The following is a 22,812-nucleotide window of genomic DNA, read 5'->3' as shown; positions in this document are numbered from 1 at the left end:
AGTAGATATCAATGCATTGAGCCGGTCTGTACAGTTTTAATGATAAATAATAATTTTAGACCAATGTGTTTCTAAAAAAATGAATACTCGTCATAACTCATTAGTTTTGACGCACTTGTTACAATCCACATGACGAAATAATAAGATGACATAACATTTATTAGTCGGCCGTTTGGTGTAGTGGTTCGAAACGGACTACTATTCCGGAGGTAGCGGGTTCGATTCCCGCACAGTACAAACATTTGTGTGCATGAACATATTTGTTTGTATTGGACTGGGTGTTTTCTATGTATAATAAGTATGTATTTACAAAAAAAAAGTATTTAAGTATGTTTATATCTGTTGTCTAGTACCCATAGTACAAGCTTTGCTTAGTTTGGGACTAGAAGCGCAGTATAAAATGTCTAAGGATATTTATTTATATTGTTATTTCTTATTAGTGAAATAACAAACAATCAAACGTCCCAAACTATTTAATTAAGCAGTTTGGGACGTTTCATTGTTTGTTATTTTATAAAATTGTCTGACTACGGGACTATTCCCACCTCTCTTTCCCACCGCTGCAACTCCTGTGTAGCCAGGATCTACAGCTTGACCGCCAATAAAAACCCAACCAGTGAAGGTCAAGTTTGTCTCGGTGGAAAGTTAAACTGTCATTGGACCCGCAACGAAATTAATCAGAAGAACATAGGAGGAGTTCGAAGTTAAAATTATCTGACTGTACATTTTTATTGCACAATTTATTTATTTATAGAGTACTGTTACGCACATAGAATACCATTTATTTAGAAAAAAATGCTCCTATTACAACCCATAAGATGCCTTAATCTTCTAGGGTTGTAAGTACTTCCCAGCAGAGGCGTCGTCCAAGCAATGCTGCGGCAAGTGCAAGCCCGTGGCCTGTGTTGTGGATGGAAAAGAGCACGCCATCGGCGAACGCTGGACCTCGAAGGACTTCTGCGCCAACTATACCTGCGTCGACCTTAACGGCACTGTAAGTATAAACCTTTAAAATATTGTAGCGTTATGTTTGCAGGCAGCGCAGGACCGGTCGCTGTGGAAATCCTTGGGGAAGACCTTTGTCCAGCAGTGGACGTCATTTGGCTGAAACGATGTTTGACATTACATTCTATTTTTTATTTTATTTTATTTAAGTATGTTTATATCCGTTGTCTAGTACCCATAGTACAAGCTTCGCTTAGTTTGGGACTAGAAGCGCAGTGTAAAATGTCCAAGGATATATTTATTTATTGCCTTATCCTGAAGACAATAACCATTAAAATTAACATATGCTGCGAGAGCCCCCACCGGCGTTCTAAACGATATCTAGATCAAACGCCTGTGCAGCCCAACGCACAATACGTGTTAAAATTCGACGCTACAACTGTGCGACGTACACGGAAAGCGCGTAATTTTGTTTTAACTTGATTAGAAACGTTCTTCAATCAAAGTGTGCCACATTTTAACTGCAATGCCTTTTGTACCAAACATTATAGCTCTTAACTCACATCCCATGATACTTGATTATGTCCCAATATAATTTTTTGTCACCACATTTATACCAACAACCATACTCACGAGTGAGCTACTATTAGGCCTCAGCCTCGAACTTAGCGGGCAGCGGGGCGGGAGCGGCGGCGGCGCGGCAGCGGCAGGATCTTATGCGTGAAATCAAATAGACCGGTTCTCGAAAACAGCGGCGCGGCAGCGGCGCCGGAGCGGGCAACGAGCGGGCAGCGGCGAGGGAGCGGGCAACGAGCGGGCAGCGCACTCCTTCTTTTGCCCACAATAAATCGAGCGTTAGGAATAAATTTGAATCGAAATAAAATTGTCGCCGTTGTTCAGACATTTCGTTTGCGCATAAAAACAAATATCTCGACAATACAAACCCCGAACACAACACTTCGCCGCTAAAGCGCCGCGCGAGCTGCCCGCTGGTTTCGAGAACGGGTCTGCGTTGCCCGCCCCGCTCCCGCGCCGCCGCCGCCGCCGCCCCGCTGCCCGCTAAGTTCGAGGCTGAGGCCTTATTCATTCAAAATTGACTGCTCGAGTACAAAATCCCTATTATTTTCTTAAACTCGCTTTAAAATCGCCTTCTATTCCCAGCTCCAAGTGCAAAGCTCCAACGAGTCCTGTCCTGATGTCCCGGAAGCCGTCCGCAAGCAGTTCGTACTGAATGAAGACATCCCGCCCGGACAGTGCTGCAAGAAACAGGAACCAGTGGCTTGTCGAGTTGGCAACAAGATATACCAGGTACGAAACTTATTTTACGACTAAGCGTTTCGATGACTCTTTTATAATGTGGACAGCTAGGGACTGGAATTCGTTGCCTGCTGCTGTCTTTCCCGAAAACTATAATCCGGGCCTTTTCAAGGCGAGAGTGAATAGGCACTTACAGGGCAGATATGTACCATCCTAGACTGCATCCCACTTAACATCAGGTGCGATTGTGGTCAAATACCTGCCTTATTTTGCATTAAAAAAAACTAATTAACTTTTTACCCACGGCCACGGCGGAACGAATATCCCCCGTGTGGTTTTGTCATGTGTAAAAATATTATTTTACGCTATTTTTAGTTTTACCCAAGATGGAACAGATTGTCATGTGCATCAAGTATGAGGAGTTGATTTATTGGGCCAGACAAAATGTTATGGCGCAGGTAGGTACACTGCGGGAAATTGATCGAACAGAATATCAAATACTTAGGCACACAATCACACAATATGGGTGACCCACGGCGAAATTAGCTGAAATGCGTGTTTACACTATTTGTCTCGATTACTTACCCGGATAGTGTAACTGCGCCATTACAAGCAAATTGTCGCGGTAAACCTGTTTTTTTAACAAAACATGCCACGCCCACATTTTATAAGATTGTTTTGAAAAAATACAGGTCTGCCTTTATTCTAATTACTTTTATTGTAAACTGCTGTCCAAAGTTATCTCGTAAATGATTTCGTACTAGCAAGAGGTTAAATTCTATACCTTGCACGAAGCAAGGTGTCAAAAATAGAGTTAGACTCATTTGAGTGTTCCCCTCCACGGAAATCTTTAGTAAAAGGCGAAAGATTTATACGTATTGAAGGGAAACCAGAGTGACGACCAGTGTGACCACTTTTTCATCAGATAATCTACCAAAAACGATGCTCAAATCTACCAAAATCTACCAAGACCTATTTAAAATTCTACTTAAATTCTACCACATAAAATAAAACATATAATTTGAACAAAATATAGTATTTTTATTTATTTATCATCATCATTATAGTCTTTTTTAACATTTTTATATAATTTTTTGTCATTTTTCATTACTGGATGGATGCATGGATGCTTCAGGTTTAAAATTTGTGCAATTTCCAGCGCTCTTTATAATATTAGTATAGATGTTACGGTTAATGTGATAAATTGAAAATTATTAATAATAACCGGTTATTATGAATAATTACCGACAGTCGCGGTAAAAGTGATAAATTAATCACATTTAACAGTGATTATTTAATAATTCAACCTTAGTACTAACAATTTTCATAAAAGAGAACAACATCTTGTGTACGTGCTCGTGTACAGCCAAACTTTTGAACGTTTTGATATCATATATTAATATAATTTGGCATAATGAGTTTTTAATGTTTCTTGCATAATGTTACTTTTCCATGATGCCTATAACATAATGTTTTGATTTAAAGTGAAAAATAGGTTAAGGTGCGGCGGGGGTGGCCCTTGGGCCACCCCTAAGCCCCTTATTTAGTTTTATACACACATAAATGACCTCATATTAATCACATTTACCAAATCATGCGGTGATTATTCATAATAACCGGCGATTATTCATAATTTTCACATTTATCACTTTGACCGTAACATAGATATAATTATAACACTTTTAAAATTAGTACTATTTAATAATACAAGTTTTAAGTTTAATTTCATTGATAAATAAAAATACTTCTTAATTAAAAATAAACCCTTGGTTTGAACGTTTGATTTTTTTTATGTCGATATTAACAACACTAGCCAATATGTGGCAACATTTGTGTGCATTGAATTGAACTGTCAAGTTAGTTCGCCTTCATAAAGTGACCATAAACGGACCCTAAAGTTCTTTTTTTCTGGCCTGGATTCTCGGCTCGGTTACAATTTAATTTTGGACTACCATTTATTACAATGTTCTAAAAATACCAATTATCTACCAAAATCTACTAAACGATTTCGCACTACTAAATCATCGTTCTCTTTGCCTCAAATCTACCAAAAAAGTAGAAATCTACTAAAAGTGGTCACGCTGGTGACGACACAAAGTCACTCGGGGGCTATAAGGAACGGAAAAAATACTCACACACCGCGGGGCAGCGCGACCGCTACGCCATCTAGTGAGTCTATAGGAAACATTTTTTAACGTATGGTGGCGCCACTGGTACATAATATACTTGCTATAGGTACTTGTAATTGTAATATGTTCTCATTTTAGCTCAAGGTTGAGAACTAATGCAGACAAATTATGTATTATTATTTCGTTGTTTCGTATTTATTTTAATACTAGCTGACCCAGCGAACTTCGTACCGCCTTAGCGTAGAGATTTTCTTAATATTTTTTTCCGTAAGAACCATCCTTGGACTTCCACAAACATTTAAAAAAAAGAATTATCGAAATCGGTTCAGCCGTTCACACGTGATGCCGTGACAACGCGAAACGGGTTTCATTTTTATATATATAGATATTTGTCATCGTTTGTTGGTTACATTATTATGAGTTTTAGGACTCATCGGTTCAAGACTATTACATCTAATAAATTAATGATATTTGTTTGTATAGTCTTTTATGTAATTTTAAATGTGTCATTAATACCTTCATAGATTATTTTAATTTATCTAGTTTCCACAATCACATGTTTGCTTGGTTTGCAACTAGATGGCGCTGAGCAAATATTCCCTTTATCCCAAAAGACAAAGACTTCACAACTACTGCGATGCTATATTACGTCACTCCTCAGGCAGGCGTACCCAGGTTCTAGTCCTAGAGAAGAGTGAGGGGTCAGTCTGATCAAAGGGGGGTGGGGAAAAAATACATTTTAGGTAGCGTTACCCCCGCTCTTAACGCTAAGAATGAAACACTCATTCAGTAGATGTCAGCTGTCCTTCCCCCTCGACTTGAAAATACATGAAGATAAGAAAAACTTTATTTGACACAAAAAGAAAATAAAAAAAAGGAACAAAGAGACTTAAAACTATACACGCATAATTATTTTTGTGCCAAAAAGGCGGCCGCTCAGCATTAATTATGTCGTCCGGTGCTTAGTGACCACTTTTTTATTATTAAACCTTTACAGGAGGGCCAGACGTGGCCTTCAGACGACCCCTGCAAGAACCTGACGTGTTCCCGCGACGTCACAGGGCGGTTAACACACGCAGCCAGTGTAGAAGCGTGTTCACATGATTGCAAGCGCGGCTGGAGCTACCGTGCACCGCCGTCTGGCGTCTGCTGCGGCCGCTGCGTGCAGGAGAAGTGCTTGCTGGACGACGAGCTGGTGGAGCCAGGTTAGGATACTTTATAGGAGGGATTAAGTGACGTCACAGAGCGGTTAACACATGCAGCAAGTGGAAAGCTTGCTCGCGTGAATGCAAGCGCGGCTGGGGTTACCGCGTACCGCCGCCTGGCGTCTGCTGCGGCCGCTGCGTGCAGGAGAAGTGCTTGATAGACGACGAGCTGGTGGAGCCAGGTTAGGATACTTTATAGGAGGGATTGAGAGACGACACAGGGCGGTTAACGCACGCAACCAGTGTGGAAGCGTGCTCGCGTGAATGCAAGCGCGGCCAGGTCAGATATGCTGATCGGGACTTGAATAGCGTTTATTTTTTACGGCATTTTAGAAATTGCACATGATACAAAACGTCGAACTGCTACAGTATAATATGAGCTTTTGTATCTCTCACATTTCTATAGCCTTGGGTTTGCTTTTATTATTCATAATACCTAAGATACAGATAGTGGCAAGCTGGAAGTGGGAAGTGGGAAAAAGGTATTTGAAATCTCGTGATATCATTGATCTCACACGCAGTCTCATATTCATTAGTATGGGCGCACATTATATGTTATCACACTTCCGCACTAATTTTAATACTTTATTTGCAGATCGTTTAGGCTTATACTTAATTTCGTTTTTTTTTAATAGCTGAACACTCCTGATATTTCGTAATTTGTAATTAACGAAATCCTTTTATCAGGCACAACATGGTACTCCGCCGACAACTGCACAACATACACTTGCGAGAAACTCGGTGATGATCTGCTGGTGACGTCAGCGCGCGAGACGTGTCCCAACGTGTCGGACTGTGACCCTGAGGACCTTGTCAACGAGACCTGCTGCCAGGTCTGCAAGGAGAAGCCCATGGCGCTGAGTGAGTTATTTATATTAGGCAACTACAACATGGAACTGTGCCAATAACTGCGGGGTTACTTCGAAAAATTATAGGAACTTTCGACTGTTGACATCCCTCTCACGCAAAGCGAGATCCCAGCATGAGTGACAGTGACAGATAGACCAGAAAGTAAGTAGCGTTTCGGAGTAGCCCTGCTGCGTAACGTACACTTGCGAGAAACTCGGCGACGACCTGCTGGTGACGTCAGCACGCGAGACGTGTCGGACTGTAGTCCCGAGGACCTGGTCAACGAGACCTGCTGCCAGGTCTGCAAGGAGAAGCCCATGGCGCTGAGTAAGTTATTTATATTAGGCAACTACAACATGGAACTGTGCCAATAACTGCGGGGTTACTCTAAAAACGTTATGAAGTTTCCACTGTTGACATCCCTCTCACGCAAAGCGAGATCCCAGCATGAGTGACAGTGACAGATAGACCAGAAAGTAAGTAGCGTTTCGGAGTAGCCCTTCTGCGTAACGTACACTTGCGAGAAGCTCGGCGACGACCTGCTGGTGACGTCAGCGCGCGAGACGTGTCCCAACGTCTCGGACTGTGACCCTAAGGACCTGGTCAACGAGACCTGCTGCCAGGTCTGCAAGGAGAAGCCGATGGCACTGAGTGAGATGTTTATATTATCAAAAAACATAAAGGGCTGGTAACAACATGTATATTTTAAGAATGACTGGGCCGATTGTTTGGACTGATCACCGAAAATCTCCTGTACACCTTGCATGTTTAATTTTTATTATAATGCCGATCACAGACGCGTGTCAAAATGTTTGTGAAGATGCACAAAACCTATATGAGACAGGATATTAGCAAATATTTGTGCAAATGTGTTGTATTTGCCATTCGTACAGGCCTTTTGGCGTACGTCAGGGGAACTCAGCATACTTCAATACTCCCACTTTATTTGCTAAGATTTATTTAGGTACTCCATAAGTATACGCTCTATTTACAAAAACTGTTCCAATTTTGTTGTGTTAAACTTTACAAAAACATTTGTAGGTACATTTGTATGCACACACAGTAACAAGCATATGTTTCATAGGCACGTGTACACCAACCCTTCTGGCGGGCCCGGCTTCAGTGGGCGCCATCCGCGCGGTGCTCAAGCCGCACGGCGCCTGCTTCAACGACCGTCCGCTCGTCGGCTTCTACGAGTGCCGCGGGTCCTGCGACTCCGGCACGCTGTATAATAACGGTGAGTAACGGACCCGTGTAACGACATACGACTTGCTACAGTTGAGTATGTACTAAAATAATGCATCCGCTGTGGATGCACTTTAAAACGGACTGCTGTATTATATTAATGAGGGCTATCGTTTTAGCGCTCACCAGTTTGCGCCACTGTAGAGTAAGGTCCTGTCACTTGCTAGTAGCGAAGACAGTGGCACCAACTGGTGAGCGCGAAAGTGGTAGGAGGACTATCGCATTTGCACTCATCAAGATGGCGCCACTGTAGAGTAAGGTCCTGTCAATCGCCAGGGGTGCCAACTGTTAAGTATAAAAACGATAGCCCTCATTAGCACTTATCTAACGGTAACATATGCGTGTAACGATACGCCGACATGTAATAACATATTGCAGTGGACGTGTGATCCACTGCCCTCATGTAAGTCACAAGGAAAATTAACTATCTTCGGACAACCATACCATACTTAATGATTGATTAATGATTTTTGTGTGCCTATAAACTTTACAGGCTATAGCATAAAGGTTCAAATGTCCTTCCCCTCAAGTGGCAATGTGAATACACCTTATACAGGGTGTTAGGTAAATGGGTATATGAGCCGACACTAGTCCATGTTAACATGGGCATTTAGATGGTATGCTGAAGTCAGAAAATTGATATCTTCATTTTAATTATTTAAATTTTCATACAAATCGGATTTTACTAAATTTATTTTGTAAGACAATTAAAAAAAAATGATGATATCAAATTTCTGACTTCACCATACCATTTATATACCCATGTTAACATGGGCTAGTGTCGGCTCATATACCCATTTACCTAATACCCTGTATAATTGAGCATTCGCCTCTCCCAGTCTTTCCGTGGACGTCGACTAATACACAAATATGCCTCTCCAGAGTCTCCAACCCGTCTGGCCAGTGTGGAAAGTTTAGTATACAGCCGTTATTCGTGCTTCTGTGAGGACAAAATTTGATGATGATGATATGAATGCTGTGTTCCAGTGACGGGCATCCACGACTCCAAGTGCGAGTGTTGCACGGCCACGAGCTACGGCTCGGTCGACATCTGGCTGGCGTGCGCGGACGGCTCGCGGCAGAAGCACCGCGTGGCCTCGCCCAATAACTGCAAGTGCCTCGCATGCGGCGCCAACGCTTCAGGCTGGCCAGGTAAATACTAATACCCTTATTCATATTAATGGAAACAGCTTAATATCCACGACTCCAAGTGCGAGTGTTGCGCGGCCACGAGCTACGGCTCAGTCGACATCTGGCTCGCGTGCGCGGACGGCTCGCGGCAGAAGCACCGCGTGGCCTCGCCCAACAACTGCAGGTGCCTCGCGTGCGGGGCCAACGCCTCCGGCTGGCCAGGTTAGTATTATACAGGATGTTAGGTAAATGGGTATATGAGCCGACACTAGCCCATGTTAACATGGGCATATAAATGGTATTATGAAATCAGAAATTTGATATCTTCATTTCAATTATTTTAATTTTCATACAAATCGGATTTTATAAAATTTATTTTGTATGAAAATAAAAAAAAATAAAATGATGATATCGAATTTCTGACTTCACCATACCATTTATATGCCCATTTTAACAAGGGCTAGTGTTGGCTCATATACCCATTTACCTAACACCCTGTATAACCCGTCCCTGTGCGAGGGCCGTGGCAGCGCTGCACTAGTGTCCGTTAGCGGACGACCCGAGGGGATCCACTATTCCCCCTCCTCCGGTTTCGTCTCGACGTACGACGAATTTCCAACTTTAGGACAAAAAGTTGCGGCTCCGGTTCAATGAATGAGTCCCCATCGTTCAGTGGGTATACGCAAACTGAAACTCGAACCATGTCACGAAGGTCAGTAGGTATACACTGATCAGTTAACTAATTAATTTTTATGACACAAATATGTAAACAGGAGTAAAATTTGGTTGTAGCCTTATTTTCACTGATAAGTTAACAAAAAAAATGCCTTTTAAAGTAACAATACATGTTTCTTATGATTTATCAGTATCTACAATCTAAAATGTATTATCACTACAGGCAAGAAGCCAACGAAGGGCGGCGTCGACACCATAGACTACGACATTCCAGAGATCTATCAGCGCATGCGCATTCCCGACGCCGGCGCGCGCTAACTGATCGCAACAACTATACAGTCATAAGGGCCGTATTACAGAACTACGCTCGAAACTCGATTCAATCTCAAGACATTAATGCCCTGTGATTGGTCTAATACCTAGATGTAATGGACAATTTGACACCATTCTCCAATAATTCGAAATCACAACTTTTCTAAAAAGACACTTCATTCTGGTCTTAAAAACTTAATTAATTTTAAATTACCTGTAAATTACGATTTTTGGTCGCATTGTAATTGACAAAAGTAGTTTGAGCTGACAAAATAGTGACGTCATTTGCTCGTAGTGCCATACAAAATCTATGGGAGAGTTTCGTTTTGACAGTTTAAAAAAGTACGTCAATTAATTGGTGGTGTCAACATGTCTATTCGACCAATCAAAGGCCTCAATCTGTGCTTTTTGATCTCTGTTCTGTAATACGCACCTAAAACTACTCTTTATTTTACGATCTCTACGCAACAACCAGTGCCAAACTTTATTATAAGGTCATAAAAAATACACTCATGTAAATTGATCACATCAATTGTATTCTTGTAAATATTCAATAAATACTGCTGATATATTATGGAAGTCTTTTTGTCAGAATTTGTCGAACAATAAGAGAATAGACACAAATATTTATATTCACAGAGCATAGTATTACGTCTCATAGCTTCAATACGACAAGAATTCGTTAGAAAGGTAAAAAATAGACGAACATTATTTTACAAAAAATAAGATCTAGTTGTCTTTTTGAGTTCTGCAAAAAATGCGAGGTGATGTAATTAACATTAGCCTTAAATAACAAACTAGTTGTGCATTAAAACAACAAAACACTCCATGGAGATCCCTCGAATAACATTAACAAAAGAGAAGGTCCATCACTGGGAAGTTCGCGAGTCGTCCAATAAATAGACACTACACATGTTACAATATTATTTACAGTCAGAGCGCTTTCACATAAATGCTGCATAAACATCAATAATATCATGATACAATAAAACATTAACCTACAATCAAGAAAAGATTTAAGTCAGTAATTGGTCCAAATATTGATATTTAGAATTTTGAATCTATGCTTGAGTTTTAGTTGTATGAATGAATACAAATGGTAGCACTACTAGCACATAGAAGAAGCAAGCATAGCAAGACTTTATCGACATAATGGTCGGTGCTTCTAGGCATAAAAAACATCTAATCCTTGTTTTATTGTACCATGCTCTAATATAGATAAACAACCCTATTTATTGACTTACATTTAATTTACATATTACACTGTACCGTTTATACATCGAGTCGTGGACGTAGGACCCTCAATCAGAGCTAAAGTATATTTTATAGCAACGAAAATTTACATCAAAAATTAACTTTAAAAAAAAATAAAACCGACTTCAAATGCGTGAACACAAAAAAAAACTAAAAATTAAAAATATTGCGTATAAAAAAGTTCATCCCCAATTTTCCACCCTTGGGGGTGAAATATTTTCTTCAAATTCGCATGAAACCACCCTTTTGATAATACCTATTCAACAAAAAAATAATCGTTCAAATTGATTTATAATCGGCGGAGATATTGCGTATAAAAAAGTTCATCCCCAATTTTCCACCCTTGGGGGTTGTTTTTTCTATTATTAAATTTAAATGGGACCACCCTTGAGGTATTACCTATACGCCGAAAAAAGATTTGTTCAAATCGGTTCGTAATTGGCGGAGTTATCGCGTAACAAACATAGAAAAAAAAAAAACATACGGGTCGAATTGAGAACCTCCTTTTTTGAAGTCGGTTGAAAAGCACGATTCCTGTAAATTATTATAAAGATGGTTAAATAGATTTTCATATCCACAAACTCGTAGACTTATTCAGTCGATATGGCAGGCTGTAAATACCATCGTTAAAAATATAATAACACTGGCAACACTCAATGGGCGGGCCTTTACTCAGAGTTGGCATCGGTCTGGTTACCCTCGGTGGGTTCGTTTTCTGTGTCCTTTTGCAATTCTTCATCTGCCTTCTGTTTTTGTTTTCTAACTAACTCCGACAAATATTTACACCTTTGCATACACTCCTCCTGGAAATAGATAAGAAAATGTCTGTTATAATTTATATAAATTCATTGCTTATTATCACTCCTACAAGTTAGGGCCTTGCCACACTGGCGGATTGCAAGCGTTTTCTAAGCGTAGCGGCAACGTCGCGTATCCGCGGCGAACACGCTGCGGCTGTGCGGCGGACACGAGGCAAAAACTCCGCTTTGAAAACTCTTGCAATCCGCCAGTGTGGCAGCTCACTTAGTCATATACATGCTACGATTTCAATATACATAATAATAATTGACCTCAAATCTATTACAAATATAGCGCTGTTTCTGTTATTTCCGTGAACTCTTGAGTATTTCAGTCACTAGATTCAGTAGACCGCAACGAATCGAATTTAAACATCTTGTAATGTAACGATGTTGTACAACAATCATGGCGTGTAATCAGTGTTGACAAGAATCATTGTAGCGGAACGGTGATTTGTAACACTTTCGTTATCTAAAATCTAACAGTGAAGTTTGTGACCCAATATTTGGCGCCGCTATTCAATACAATTGATCAATAATTATTTCAATAGACTATATTGGCGGTTTCAAAGTCACAATATATTTGGAAATAGAAATGTAGTCATGGCATGCAAAGCAATTTTGCAGGCATCTGATGACATTTGTTTTTTTTTAGAATCGCGGGCAAAAACTAGTAATACAGAGAGTTATTTTCAAAAAGGATCGAGCGCATCAATTTATCACAAGGGACCTAAGTTCAAATAAAAAAAGCTTTTCCATGCAAATTAATATCAGCAATCAGTCATTTAGTTTGGGGACGTGATTCTTTTTCGTTTGATATTGAATATTGATCCTGTATTCCTACTACCTAGTTGTATTTGAGTAGTAGAATAGACGATAAAGTGTGCTTACCATAATTTTACGTTAGGTGTGCTCGCGAGCGAGTGCGTCAAAAAAATCTATGATGGCTTTAGTTTTTAGAAGTAGCCACTAGGGGCGCTGTACAATGTCATATAATAAGTAGACTAAGAGCTAGTGAACGCCAGACCTACGTCATTTTATAAAAGCTGAAAGTTTGTCAGCGTATGCTCCCAATTTAGGATAGAATGCTGGTGAATCATGAAGTTTGGGTCATCGTGGCTTTGGCAGCTATCCTAAAAAAACTGTCTGGCAAGGAGTTGGAAATGTTACTTTTATAAAATGACGTAGGTCTGGCGTTCATCAGCTCTTAGTCCAGTCTTTCCCAAAGTGGGCGATAACGCCCCTTGTGGGCGCTGCAGGATTAAAGGGGGGCGGTAAGAGACCCAGAAAAATAATCGGGACGTTGTGTAGAGGCTTGGGAGGCGTCATCTACTAGGAGGACTCTTAGACACCGACTGAGCTCGACTCTTGACCACAAAAATGAGGGGCGCTAAAAATAATTTATTATCAAAGTGGGCAGTAGACTAAATAAGTTTAAACGGGACTATTCCCACCTCTCGTTCCCACCACTGCAACTCCTGTGTAGCCAGGATCTACAGCTTGACCGCTACAAAAACCCAACCAATGAAGGTCAAGTTTGTCCCGGGGGAAAGTTAAACTGTCATTGGACCCGCAACGAAATTAATCAGAAGAACATAGGAGGAGTTCGAAATTAAGGTTCGACTTCCCTCCATTGCAAAGCGGATGACAGGTGACAAACAAAGGCTTAAAACCTTTAAGAAAAGATTATGCACCACGCACAATAAATTAAATTAAGGGGGCCTATCTTATGAGCAATTAGCAACTACCTGCCAATAATATTAAATAAGTTTGGGAACCACTGTCTTAGTCTAAAGCGGCTCGTACTTTGGTCTTCCCGGGCACGGCGGCGGCGATCTTCTGCCAGCGGTCGCCGGCGCCGCCCTTGGGGTGCTTCGCTAGGGCCGTCTCCAGCGCCGCCTGCTGCGCCTGCGACCAGTTGCCGCCGCTCACCTCCTCCGTCTTGCGAGTCTTCACCTGGAAATTATTCATTAAAAGATTTAATTACATAACAACAAGATATAACATAACAAATAAATAAATATAAAAATAGACATTTTGCGTTATTAAAAATTACTGAAATTTTTAAACTATGGGTTTCCATACGCGCGTAAAATAAATATGCGGCCCTTAGTTTAAAAAATTGAGTAATTTTTAATTAGCTTAGGTTCTATGTGACAGTGACATTTAGTTCAGCGTGTCAATTTGTGGTTCAAGTGTGTTTATCGTTCTTCTGTATTAAAGACAGAGCATGAATCTGCTGTGAATGAGCTTGCAAAGATCAAACTAAATCAAATTCAGTTATCATACCTTTTTAGGCGGCTCAACAGAGGCCGGCTCACTCACCTCTTGCCCGGGCACGCAGTTCTTCTTTAGGTTGGCCGCCATGTGCGTGACCTTAGGCTATGGCCCATGGCGGCATATGACTAAGAGCTATAAATATAAAATTCACTAAACATACCTTCTTAGGCGGCTCAACAGGCGCCGGCTCGCTCGCCTCTTGTCCAGGCACCTTGTAGCAGTTCTCCTTGAGTTTAGCCGCCATATGCGTGACCTCGGGCACGCTGCGGCCCATATAGCAGAAGATGACTGTGAGCTACAAAAATCAAACTCTAAAGCAAATCCACTGATCATACCTTCTTAGGCGGCTCAACAGGCGCCGGTTCAGTCGCCTCTTGTCCAGGCACCTTATAGCAGTTCTCCTTGAGCTTGGCCGCCATATGCGTGACCTCAGGCACGCTGCGGCCCATAGCAGAAGATGACTGTGAGCTACATAGACCAAACTTTAAAGTAAATCACTGATCATAATCGTACCTTCTTAGGCGGCTCAACAGGCGCCGGCTCAGTCGCCTCTTGTCCAGGCACCTTGTAACAATTCTCCTTGAGTTTCGCCGCCATGGGCGTGACCTTACGCTATGGCCTATGGCGCTATGACTATGAGTTCTAAAGATCAAATTCACTAAACATACCTTCTTAGGCGACCTTGTAATAGTTCTTAGGTTAAGCCGCCATTTCTGTGACCTCAGTGTACCTACGCTATGGCCTATGGCGGCAGGTGGCAGTTATAAAGATCAAGTTCATTAAACATACCTTCATAGGCGGCTCAACAGGCGACCTTGTAATAGTTCTTAGGTTAAGCCGCCATTTCTGTGACCTCAGTGTACCTACGCAATGGCCTATGGCGGCAGGTGGCAGTTATAAAGATCAAGTTCATTAAACATACCTTCTTAGGCGGCTCAACAGGCGCCGGCTCGCTCGCCTCTTGTCCAGGCACCTTGTAGCAGTTCTCCTTGAGCTTGGCCGCCATATGCGTGACCTCGGGCACGCTGCGGCCCATAGCACTAGCTATGTGCTCCCAGCGTTCCGGCGCGCCCGGCGGATGTTTCTTGACGAGCCGGACTAACTCGGCTAAGTCGTCGTCGGTCCATAATCCGCCGCTGATCACTGGCGGCGCCTGAGATTGATAAATAATGTGCCTTTGTTATTTCAATCCAATAAATAAATAAATATTGAGCCACGATAGCCGAACGGTGAAGGGGTCGGACTAACCGATATCGAACCGTGGGTTCCATCCCCGCCGCCACTCGACTATTGTGGTGAACCCACTCGTAACTTAAGCATATTAATATTTAGTTGACCACGAGGGTTTAACGAGATTATTAGTAAGTAGCTTTCCGCCCGCGGCTTCACCCGCATGGAATTTTGTCTGTCACAGAAAAACTTTATCGCGCGCGTCCCTGTTTCAAAAACCGGGATAAAAACTATCTTATGTCCTTTCCCGGGCCTCAAACTATTTCTATGCCAAATTTCATCAATCGGTTTAGTGGTTTAGGCGTGAAAGCAAGACAGACAGAGTTACTTTCGCATTTATAATATTAGTATAGATTTAATTAACTACAATCATAATATGATGACAGATATTATTATCATCTCTAACATTACAGGTTACCCCAATGCGATAGAATAGATTAATTAAATAAAGTGCCTTTGTTATTTCAATCAAAACAAGGCGCTTAAGAATAAGGAGAGCCGACCCCAAATAATGGGAAAAAGGGCTAGGGAAAAAAGAAGTTATTTCAAGCAAAAGACATCCACTGCTGGGTAAAAGCCTCAATGATTTCGACAACAACAAGTCTTGCACTGAGAATGTTTGAGCAATATTAAATTAAAACTATGTGAAAAATCGGAGCGGTGAGCGAATCAAATCAAAATTGGGCAAGATTGCTCCAACAATGAAACAAGGACGCAATCTGAGTCGAAACGTAAAATGAAAAAGCTACGACTTAGACTAGGTACAGACCACCGATTTTTAATTGGCCGATAGTTGTGCCGATTTTAAATTGTATGAAGTATCGGCCAAATCAAATCGGTGTAATGTACGCACTTCCATACATGCTCATACAATTCAATTACCCGACTCAACTATCGCCCGACGAAAAATCGATGGTCTGCGCCTAGGCTAAACAGTTATCAGTCGCTATCCCATTATTTCACCGTAGAAAATAGTAGTTATTATTCGGCATGTGACGATGCACAGCATCTGGTGAGAGAGATGCGTCTACTTCCGGTGTAGTTTTTTAGCATTTTATACCTTAAATGACGTCTTTTCCGCAATTATTTAATAGGAATTGATTTGACTTACTTCCGTTTGCCGCCATTTTAGTCACCTGGGGGCGAGCTTGCTCGGAGTTCTTCATAGCGTCTTTAACTTCCAAACTAGCAACATCGTAAGCAGAAACTCTGCTCAGATTTTTACTGAAATAATTTATTTCTCAACACTCTTGACTGTCTAGCGCTGACCAAATAAGAATAGCAAAGTCAAGTGACTTTCCACTCAGCAAATTCTACGGAGGCTGCCTTTGAGCGTATCTTAGGCAGTGGCAGGCGTCATCAGACTGCGGAGGTCAACCTGTTATCTGACAATGGTTCCAGGGATGCGTCTGCCATTCACCTCCAAGCCGGTGCTTGTCCCTTCAACGCCGTGCTTTATTCAGCGTTGTAACACTCTTGACTGTCTAACGCTGACCAAATAAACCGAAATCCTGTTAAAAAAGGTGCTGAAATTACCAGATAAGGCACCGCTCACCTGCTCCTCACAATATTCCTTCGCAAGAAGGACAGACCAAACAACCTATTCTATTAAACGTCCTAATCAGTAGATACAATTATGTAAGTATTGATCTGATATGAAGTAGTTGAATGCTAAATTCTAAATCTGGATGCAGATACCGATCACAGAGACACCGCGGGCCTCTCCGCATTTCTTGTCAAGGTACCCTAAAATTATCAATCTCTCGTTCTCTACTGCATACCGAAAAACATTAATACAATCACAAACTACTTACTAAACCTCGTCACCTTTGACAAACCAGACGAGACAGCAACTACTAGAACGGAAGGTTAGTGTGTAACATTTTATCTTCTGGAACACTTTAAACCTTGTCAATTACGTGAACTCAGGTTCAACAAGTCGTCATCTCTAAGGATTTAGTCGGTAAATACGAAATCTATACGACTCAACAAGTGCCTATAATGGTAAGCTTGATCTCCAGTGAGGGCTCATCACAACTCGACCCCACACAACCGATCCAATACACAAGACTCCAGCTCAGCATCTCTTAACAACAATCTGGATGTCTACAAAATATCAGAAATCATAATCAGCGATGGGGGATTTCTCATTCTTTCATTCATTTCATGTGCGTTCACTAATTTTGCTATCGGACAATCAAAGCATAGCCTATACTCGAAACTAAGGGAGGAAGGGGCACATTCAGAGCCTCTATTGGAACTGTCTCTCTAACTTTTCAACTTGAAAAACATCACCTCCTTTCGGTTCAGTCGGGTAAAAATAGCTCTGACAGCGCAAAATATTATCTCCCAGGTCGATTCAATCAAATTTATCTGACGATCTAGGTCGATTTACGGGGAAAACAACCTACTTAGTGGCATCTCCTGGGTTCAAATCCAAAGGTAAATATTCCAAAAGTTCGGGAAACTGGATATCCAGAGACCCCACAGAGATTCACCAGCAGCCTTTGCAACGACTTCAACCAGGGTGGCTATGGTGGTAAACTAGGCTAAATCTTTGCTGTCCCGTTTCTTACCACAGCAAAAGGTACCTGCTTAGCACCTCGAAGTGACCTTTCTGGCTTTTCTCAGCTCTTTTCTTAGGGTTCGAGGCCGACCCTCAAAATACAGAATCTCCACCATGTTCTTACCACATGGTGACCTCCACGTCAGGATCAGGTAACATGTAATTTTTTAGTATGTTGAGTTGGGGGTAATAAGGTATCGTTCCTAAAACATACCTGGCAAAAATCCACTTTAAAAACTTATAAAATAACCTGGCCTTGGTGGTTAAACTAATGGCCTAAGGAAAACAGTCGTAGCTATATACTTACCTCTTGAAGCTCGACAGCAAGATTTATTTGCTAGACTAAATCGTTTATCTACTCTTCTACTACCTTTATGCCCTGTGGGTCTAGACAAAATTTACTTTAAAATCGCAAACCAGTCGAAGGATGGTCGATTAGCCTTCTTTTTTTCTATATGAAGTTATAACGTATCCAATTTTCGATTCGATCAAAAAGTGCTACTTGTCTAGGGGGGCTGGTATTACTAATCTAAAACTATATTAAAGATAACTTTAATTTTCTTACTAAGCATAAAAGCTTAACCAATTTCACTTCCTGATAAAGGCCTTAAACCCAACAGTAGGTATCTAAAATGTGACCTTTACGAGGCTTCTCGTAGACTAGCTTAATATGTATATTTTTCTCCTACCATCTACATCAGCTGCTGACATGACAAAACATAGTCTCACCTGAATAATTTCAAGATTAAGTTAATAAACCTTGACCTACAAGTAAGTTCGGCACCGTTACGGCATCATACAAACAACTGGGAAAAATGACAGCAAATCCCAAAAAACAACATAGGTATGCCCTTGTTACGGTTGCGTAAGTTACTGGAATCAGGCGAGCAGAGGCGAACAGCGGAATATAATAACACATTATTTATTTATTTTTTCAACACCAAGTAATGCTAGGAATCTACATGGATAAAAACAGTATAAAGGATGTTGGATTTAAAACCTCTCCTGGCATTGTTGACTTCGTTCTGGCATCTTTAATTTGGGTTGATATTTAGCCATATAGATGAAATTATTTGATGAGATATTGGTGTAGGCAGAACAATAATAGCAATATTATAAGGCAGACACTTTTATTAACTGATCTACGACCGATACACCAAATAACATATTATTTAATTAATAACTTTCAATCAACAGATCTAAAGCATGCATGTTGGATACTCTTCAATCACATCGTACGGCTGTATTATAAACTTATGTTGATGACTCGCATGAATCTTACTGCCATACGGGCAAATTATATCAATACACACTCAATCTGCATTTTAATGAGGAAAGAATTTCTGAATTCAGTTCAGTAGCTTTCCAGTTTATTCATTTCAAACATACAAAAGTACAAACCCTCCTACTTTGTGATATTAGTGCTGCTCTCACTGTGCATTTAGAACAAAACATGTTAATACCCTGAAATTAATCATGTTCTAATCTAGTTCTGTTACAGAAACTCGAAAACTTTCATCACATAGCGCCATTGGTAAGTAGTCACCAGGAGCTAATAAACAAGTCTCTCACCAGATGCTGTGCATCGTCACATGCCGAATAATAGTACAAGTTTTACAAAACAATAAAACTTGTATTATTGAGCAGAGACGATGCACAGCATCCCAAGAAGGCCTCCTGGTGAGCTCTCTATGAAGAACTCCGAGCAAGCTCGCCCCCAGGTGACTAAAATGGCGGCAAACGGAAGTAAGTCAAATCAATTCCTATTAAATAATTGCGGAAAAGACGTCATTTAAGGTATAAAATGCTAAAAAACTACACCGGAAGTAGACGCATCTCTCTCACCAGATGCTGTGCATCGTCTCTGCTCAATAATACAAGTTTTATTGTTTTGTAAAACTTGTACTATTATGTATCTATTTAAATATTGATAAGCTTCAATTTCAGTGTATCAAATACAAGAACAGAAAATTGCAATATTGGGTTTGGCTTTTAAACAAAAACACAGTCTCGCAATAGTAAAATAAAAAACATTGGCAAGTCTCGCCACAGCATGTCTACTCACAGGCCTGACAGGCACGCCTCGCGCTCGGCACGGAGACGCAACAGTTGTCAAGTCGCGTCATAGCAAGTGTACTCACAGGCTTAATAGGCACGGGTACAGGCGCGTCCTCCGTCGCATCGGCAGCGTCTAGTAGACAGTGGTCCCGCGCCGGCGGCTCGAAGCCACGCCGTCTCCGAGCGCCGCCCGATGGCCGGCTCGCCGCTTCGGCCGCCTCGCGTTCGGCTCGGAGGCGCTCTTCTTCTTCCCTGTTTAAGAATGTAGACTTATGTTATTTCACTGGTTGGGTTTTATGGCGGTCAAGCTGTAGATCCTGGCTACACAGGAGTTGGGAACGAGAGGTGGGAATAGTCCCGTAAATAGGGATGTTTCCTGGGTAAAAAAAAGCAAATTTTAATTAGTCCCTCAGTTAGCATATCAAAAACTACTCGACACGTATTTCTCACTTTTTAAAACTAATGAAAATGTAAAGAGATAAAGCGTGCCAAAGTTCTAAAGTAAAGGCCTGTGACGTCAGTGAGTGCGTAAAAGTGCAGCACTTTGTGACGGCGCGCGGAACTTCAACGCACTACAACTTTGTAATTATTCGTTTGATTGACAATTCAAAATATACGTATCCAATATTTTTTTATATCAAAATTGACGGACTAAAAAAATTTTTTTAGGAAACTAGTCTAGTAGGCAACCATTATGTCGATGTCGGACTGCCGATTCCCGACTTGTTAATTTTTTTTAAATACTTCACTACATAATATAATTTGAAAACAATTTGAACAATAGACTTTAAAGTTTCACAGTTTTGTATTATAATGAATTCATCGATGTAACCATGTATTTAAAATACTAATTGGTACATAAAACAATTAACTTAATTACATGTGAGAAATTAATTACTCCGTTCTTACACTTGTGTCAACAAATACTGTCGGTAATTAATGTAAGTAATTCTTTGCAAATTTTCCTTATGTCTAGACACTTACCGTTTCTTTTGCCTTTTTTCCTCTTCTTGCCTCTCCGCAGCCCTCCTCTTGAGCTCCACTATGCCTCGAGGGATGGCTGTAATGGACCACCAGATGAACCTCGGTATTTGGAAGGGCAGTGTATCTTTTACACTTGGTTTCGGTAGTTGTTCCAATATCTCTGCCAGGCCAGCATCAAACCCAGATTTCTTTGAATGTTTCTTTCCCCTACTGTTTAGTATTTGCTCCTAAAATAAAAGAAAATTAAAATAATATGAAGCTGCAGACATTCATTGATAATGCAAGATTCTGAAATACTTTATCAAGAAAGACACAAATTCAGCTTGATAACTTGATGGTTACACAATCTATAAATTACATAACTTTTTATTTTACAATAAAAGCAAATCTTACTGCAGTAAATCTCTTCTCAGCATAAGCAGCCCAGCCGACAGCGTATTGCCCGAATGAGATGATGATGAACAAAATGATGGATCCTTCCGCCAGGCCCATCTTTCGTACATGTCGGTAATAATAAATGGCAGAACGCCAGTTTGGTAGACCATTCTTGAGGACATCATTATACCTAAAAAATTCATAAGTATTTTATATTCATAAATTGTAATTGATCTGTCCAAACACTAGCAAAATAAAGCTCTAAATAATAGTACACACTTTTCTCTCTTTCCTGGATCTTTGAGAATATTGTGAACAGATACCAGGTTCCTAAACTGTACATCAGCATCAGGAGAATCATTTTTATCCGGATGCAATTTCAATGTTAATTTCTTAAATGCCGACTTTATTTCTGATGGGGTTGCATCCTGTAACAAAATCAATGTATGAAGTTACAGAAGTAAAATTAAAAATTCATAAAATTCATTTATTTTTGCAAATAGGCTTTTAAAAAGCACTTTTACACGTCCCAATATTAACCCTACCACTGCTTCGGGACAATAAATGGGCCAATGCTGAGAAGAAGCAGCGCAAGAAACTCAGTCACTATTAAGTAGGTAGTAAAGTTCATAAAGGTTTATTCTCAATTAATCATGAACTGTTATCATGTTAATCCGATATAGATTAATTAATGGAAAAGTCTTAGTTATAATCTTCCCAAGTAGACCAACTTTTAATTATTAAAATATTTGAACAAATTGCCAGTTTTGTAAGACAAAATACTAGAGCTATATACGGTTTGCTCCTATAATTACACTTGCATTTAATCAATAGAACGTGTAAGAACAAAATTAGAACCCTACCTGTGCAACTCCCATCAGCTCATAGAAGTTCTGGTTAACTTCTTCCACCACGTCGAATACTTCGAGATCCCCATCGTCCCACGCCGCAGCGCCGCTCGCCAGCGCCACAAGTATCACCACCACCAAGCGCATGACTGCCAATTATTTCAGATCGACCATCTAATTTAGAAAAGACTGTACAAATCGAATTTTTTCCCTATTTTTCACTCGCCTTTTTTGACAACTCACCAGCTGGCCTGGGAAAGGGGGAGGGGGGGAGCATGACACTTGACAGCTCTATCAAGCAGCTAACCGGTCCGAATCTATCTACTTACTTGATTTTTATAAAATTCTTGTGCTCAACATTATTAATTATTTTGGCCTTGTGTAAGTTATTGTTCCTTGTGTAAGTTATTGTTATAAATCGTGATTACAGTTGTGTTGCGATTGAAGTACAATTTTTTATTTTTTTAGTGACATCATAAATCTACAAAGACTTTACCTTGGTCTGAGACAAAAACTTTAAAAATTGTCAATCTGTCAAAAAAGTTGTTTCGCGGTGGTTATTTATTTTTCGGTGTTTTTGTTAAAAATTGGTGTAAAGATTTATTTATTGTGTAGAAACTAAGTCTAACATACTACTGTATCCATTCAATTAGTACTTTCTCTATATAGCGT

The 22,812-nt window shown here is 40.6% G+C and overlaps 2 protein-coding genes and 1 non-coding gene across 3 annotated transcripts in view; 1 reads left to right on the top strand and 2 right to left on the bottom strand.

Annotated features, from left to right (window-relative positions):
* The window catches only part of LOC135072174 (hemocytin), a 77,069-nt gene extending 66,747 nt beyond the window's left edge, over positions 1-10,322 (top strand). The window contains exons 49-55 of the mRNA XM_063966131.1: positions 836-994; positions 2,107-2,253; positions 5,329-5,536; positions 6,224-6,397; positions 7,470-7,622; positions 8,618-8,782; positions 9,660-10,322. Coding sequence (XP_063822201.1) covers positions 836-994; positions 2,107-2,253; positions 5,329-5,536; positions 6,224-6,397; positions 7,470-7,622; positions 8,618-8,782; positions 9,660-9,754 — 1,101 coding nt within the window. The 3' untranslated portion in view covers positions 9,755-10,322. The remainder of the gene's footprint in view (positions 1-835; positions 995-2,106; positions 2,254-5,328; positions 5,537-6,223; positions 6,398-7,469; positions 7,623-8,617; positions 8,783-9,659) is intronic.
* LOC135072321 (U5 spliceosomal RNA) lies at positions 2,984-3,100 on the bottom strand. The gene has a single exon (XR_010257412.1). It is a non-coding gene; the product is annotated as a U5 spliceosomal RNA (small nuclear RNA).
* A 1,245-nt stretch (positions 10,323-11,567) lies between the features above and the next one.
* LOC135072173 (uncharacterized protein F54F2.9) lies at positions 11,568-22,424 on the bottom strand. The gene is made up of 10 exons (XM_063966130.1): positions 22,156-22,424; positions 21,572-21,720; positions 21,311-21,482; positions 20,918-21,144; positions 20,017-20,185; positions 15,002-15,232; positions 14,415-14,561; positions 14,240-14,374; positions 13,606-13,755; positions 11,568-11,805 (listed from the first exon to the last, which is right to left on the bottom strand). Exons 1-10 carry the CDS (start codon positions 22,285-22,287, stop codon positions 11,671-11,673), a joined length of 1,647 nt encoding a protein of 548 aa, XP_063822200.1. The 5' UTR covers positions 22,288-22,424; the 3' UTR covers positions 11,568-11,670.
* Positions 22,425-22,812: the final 388 nt, after the last annotated feature.

The sequence above is a fragment of the Ostrinia nubilalis genome, chromosome 5 (assembly GCF_963855985.1).
Source record: "Ostrinia nubilalis chromosome 5, ilOstNubi1.1, whole genome shotgun sequence".
Lineage (NCBI taxonomy): Eukaryota > Metazoa > Arthropoda > Insecta > Lepidoptera > Crambidae > Ostrinia > Ostrinia nubilalis.
This window is presented reverse-complemented; position numbering and strand designations above follow the sequence as displayed.

Coding starts and splice junctions, on each gene's coding strand:
- LOC135072173 (XM_063966130.1), bottom strand. CDS start 22,287: ATGCGCTTGGTGGTGGTGATACTTGTGGCGCTGGCGAGCGGCGCTGCG. Junction 21,721..22,155: donor AGCTGATGGGAGTTGCACAG/GTAGGGTTCTAA, acceptor ATTTTGTTACAG/GATGCAACCCCATCAGAAAT. Junction 11,806..13,605: donor CCGTGCCCGGGAAGACCAAA/GTACGAGCCGCT, acceptor ATCTATTTCCAG/GAGGAGTGTATGCAAAGGTG.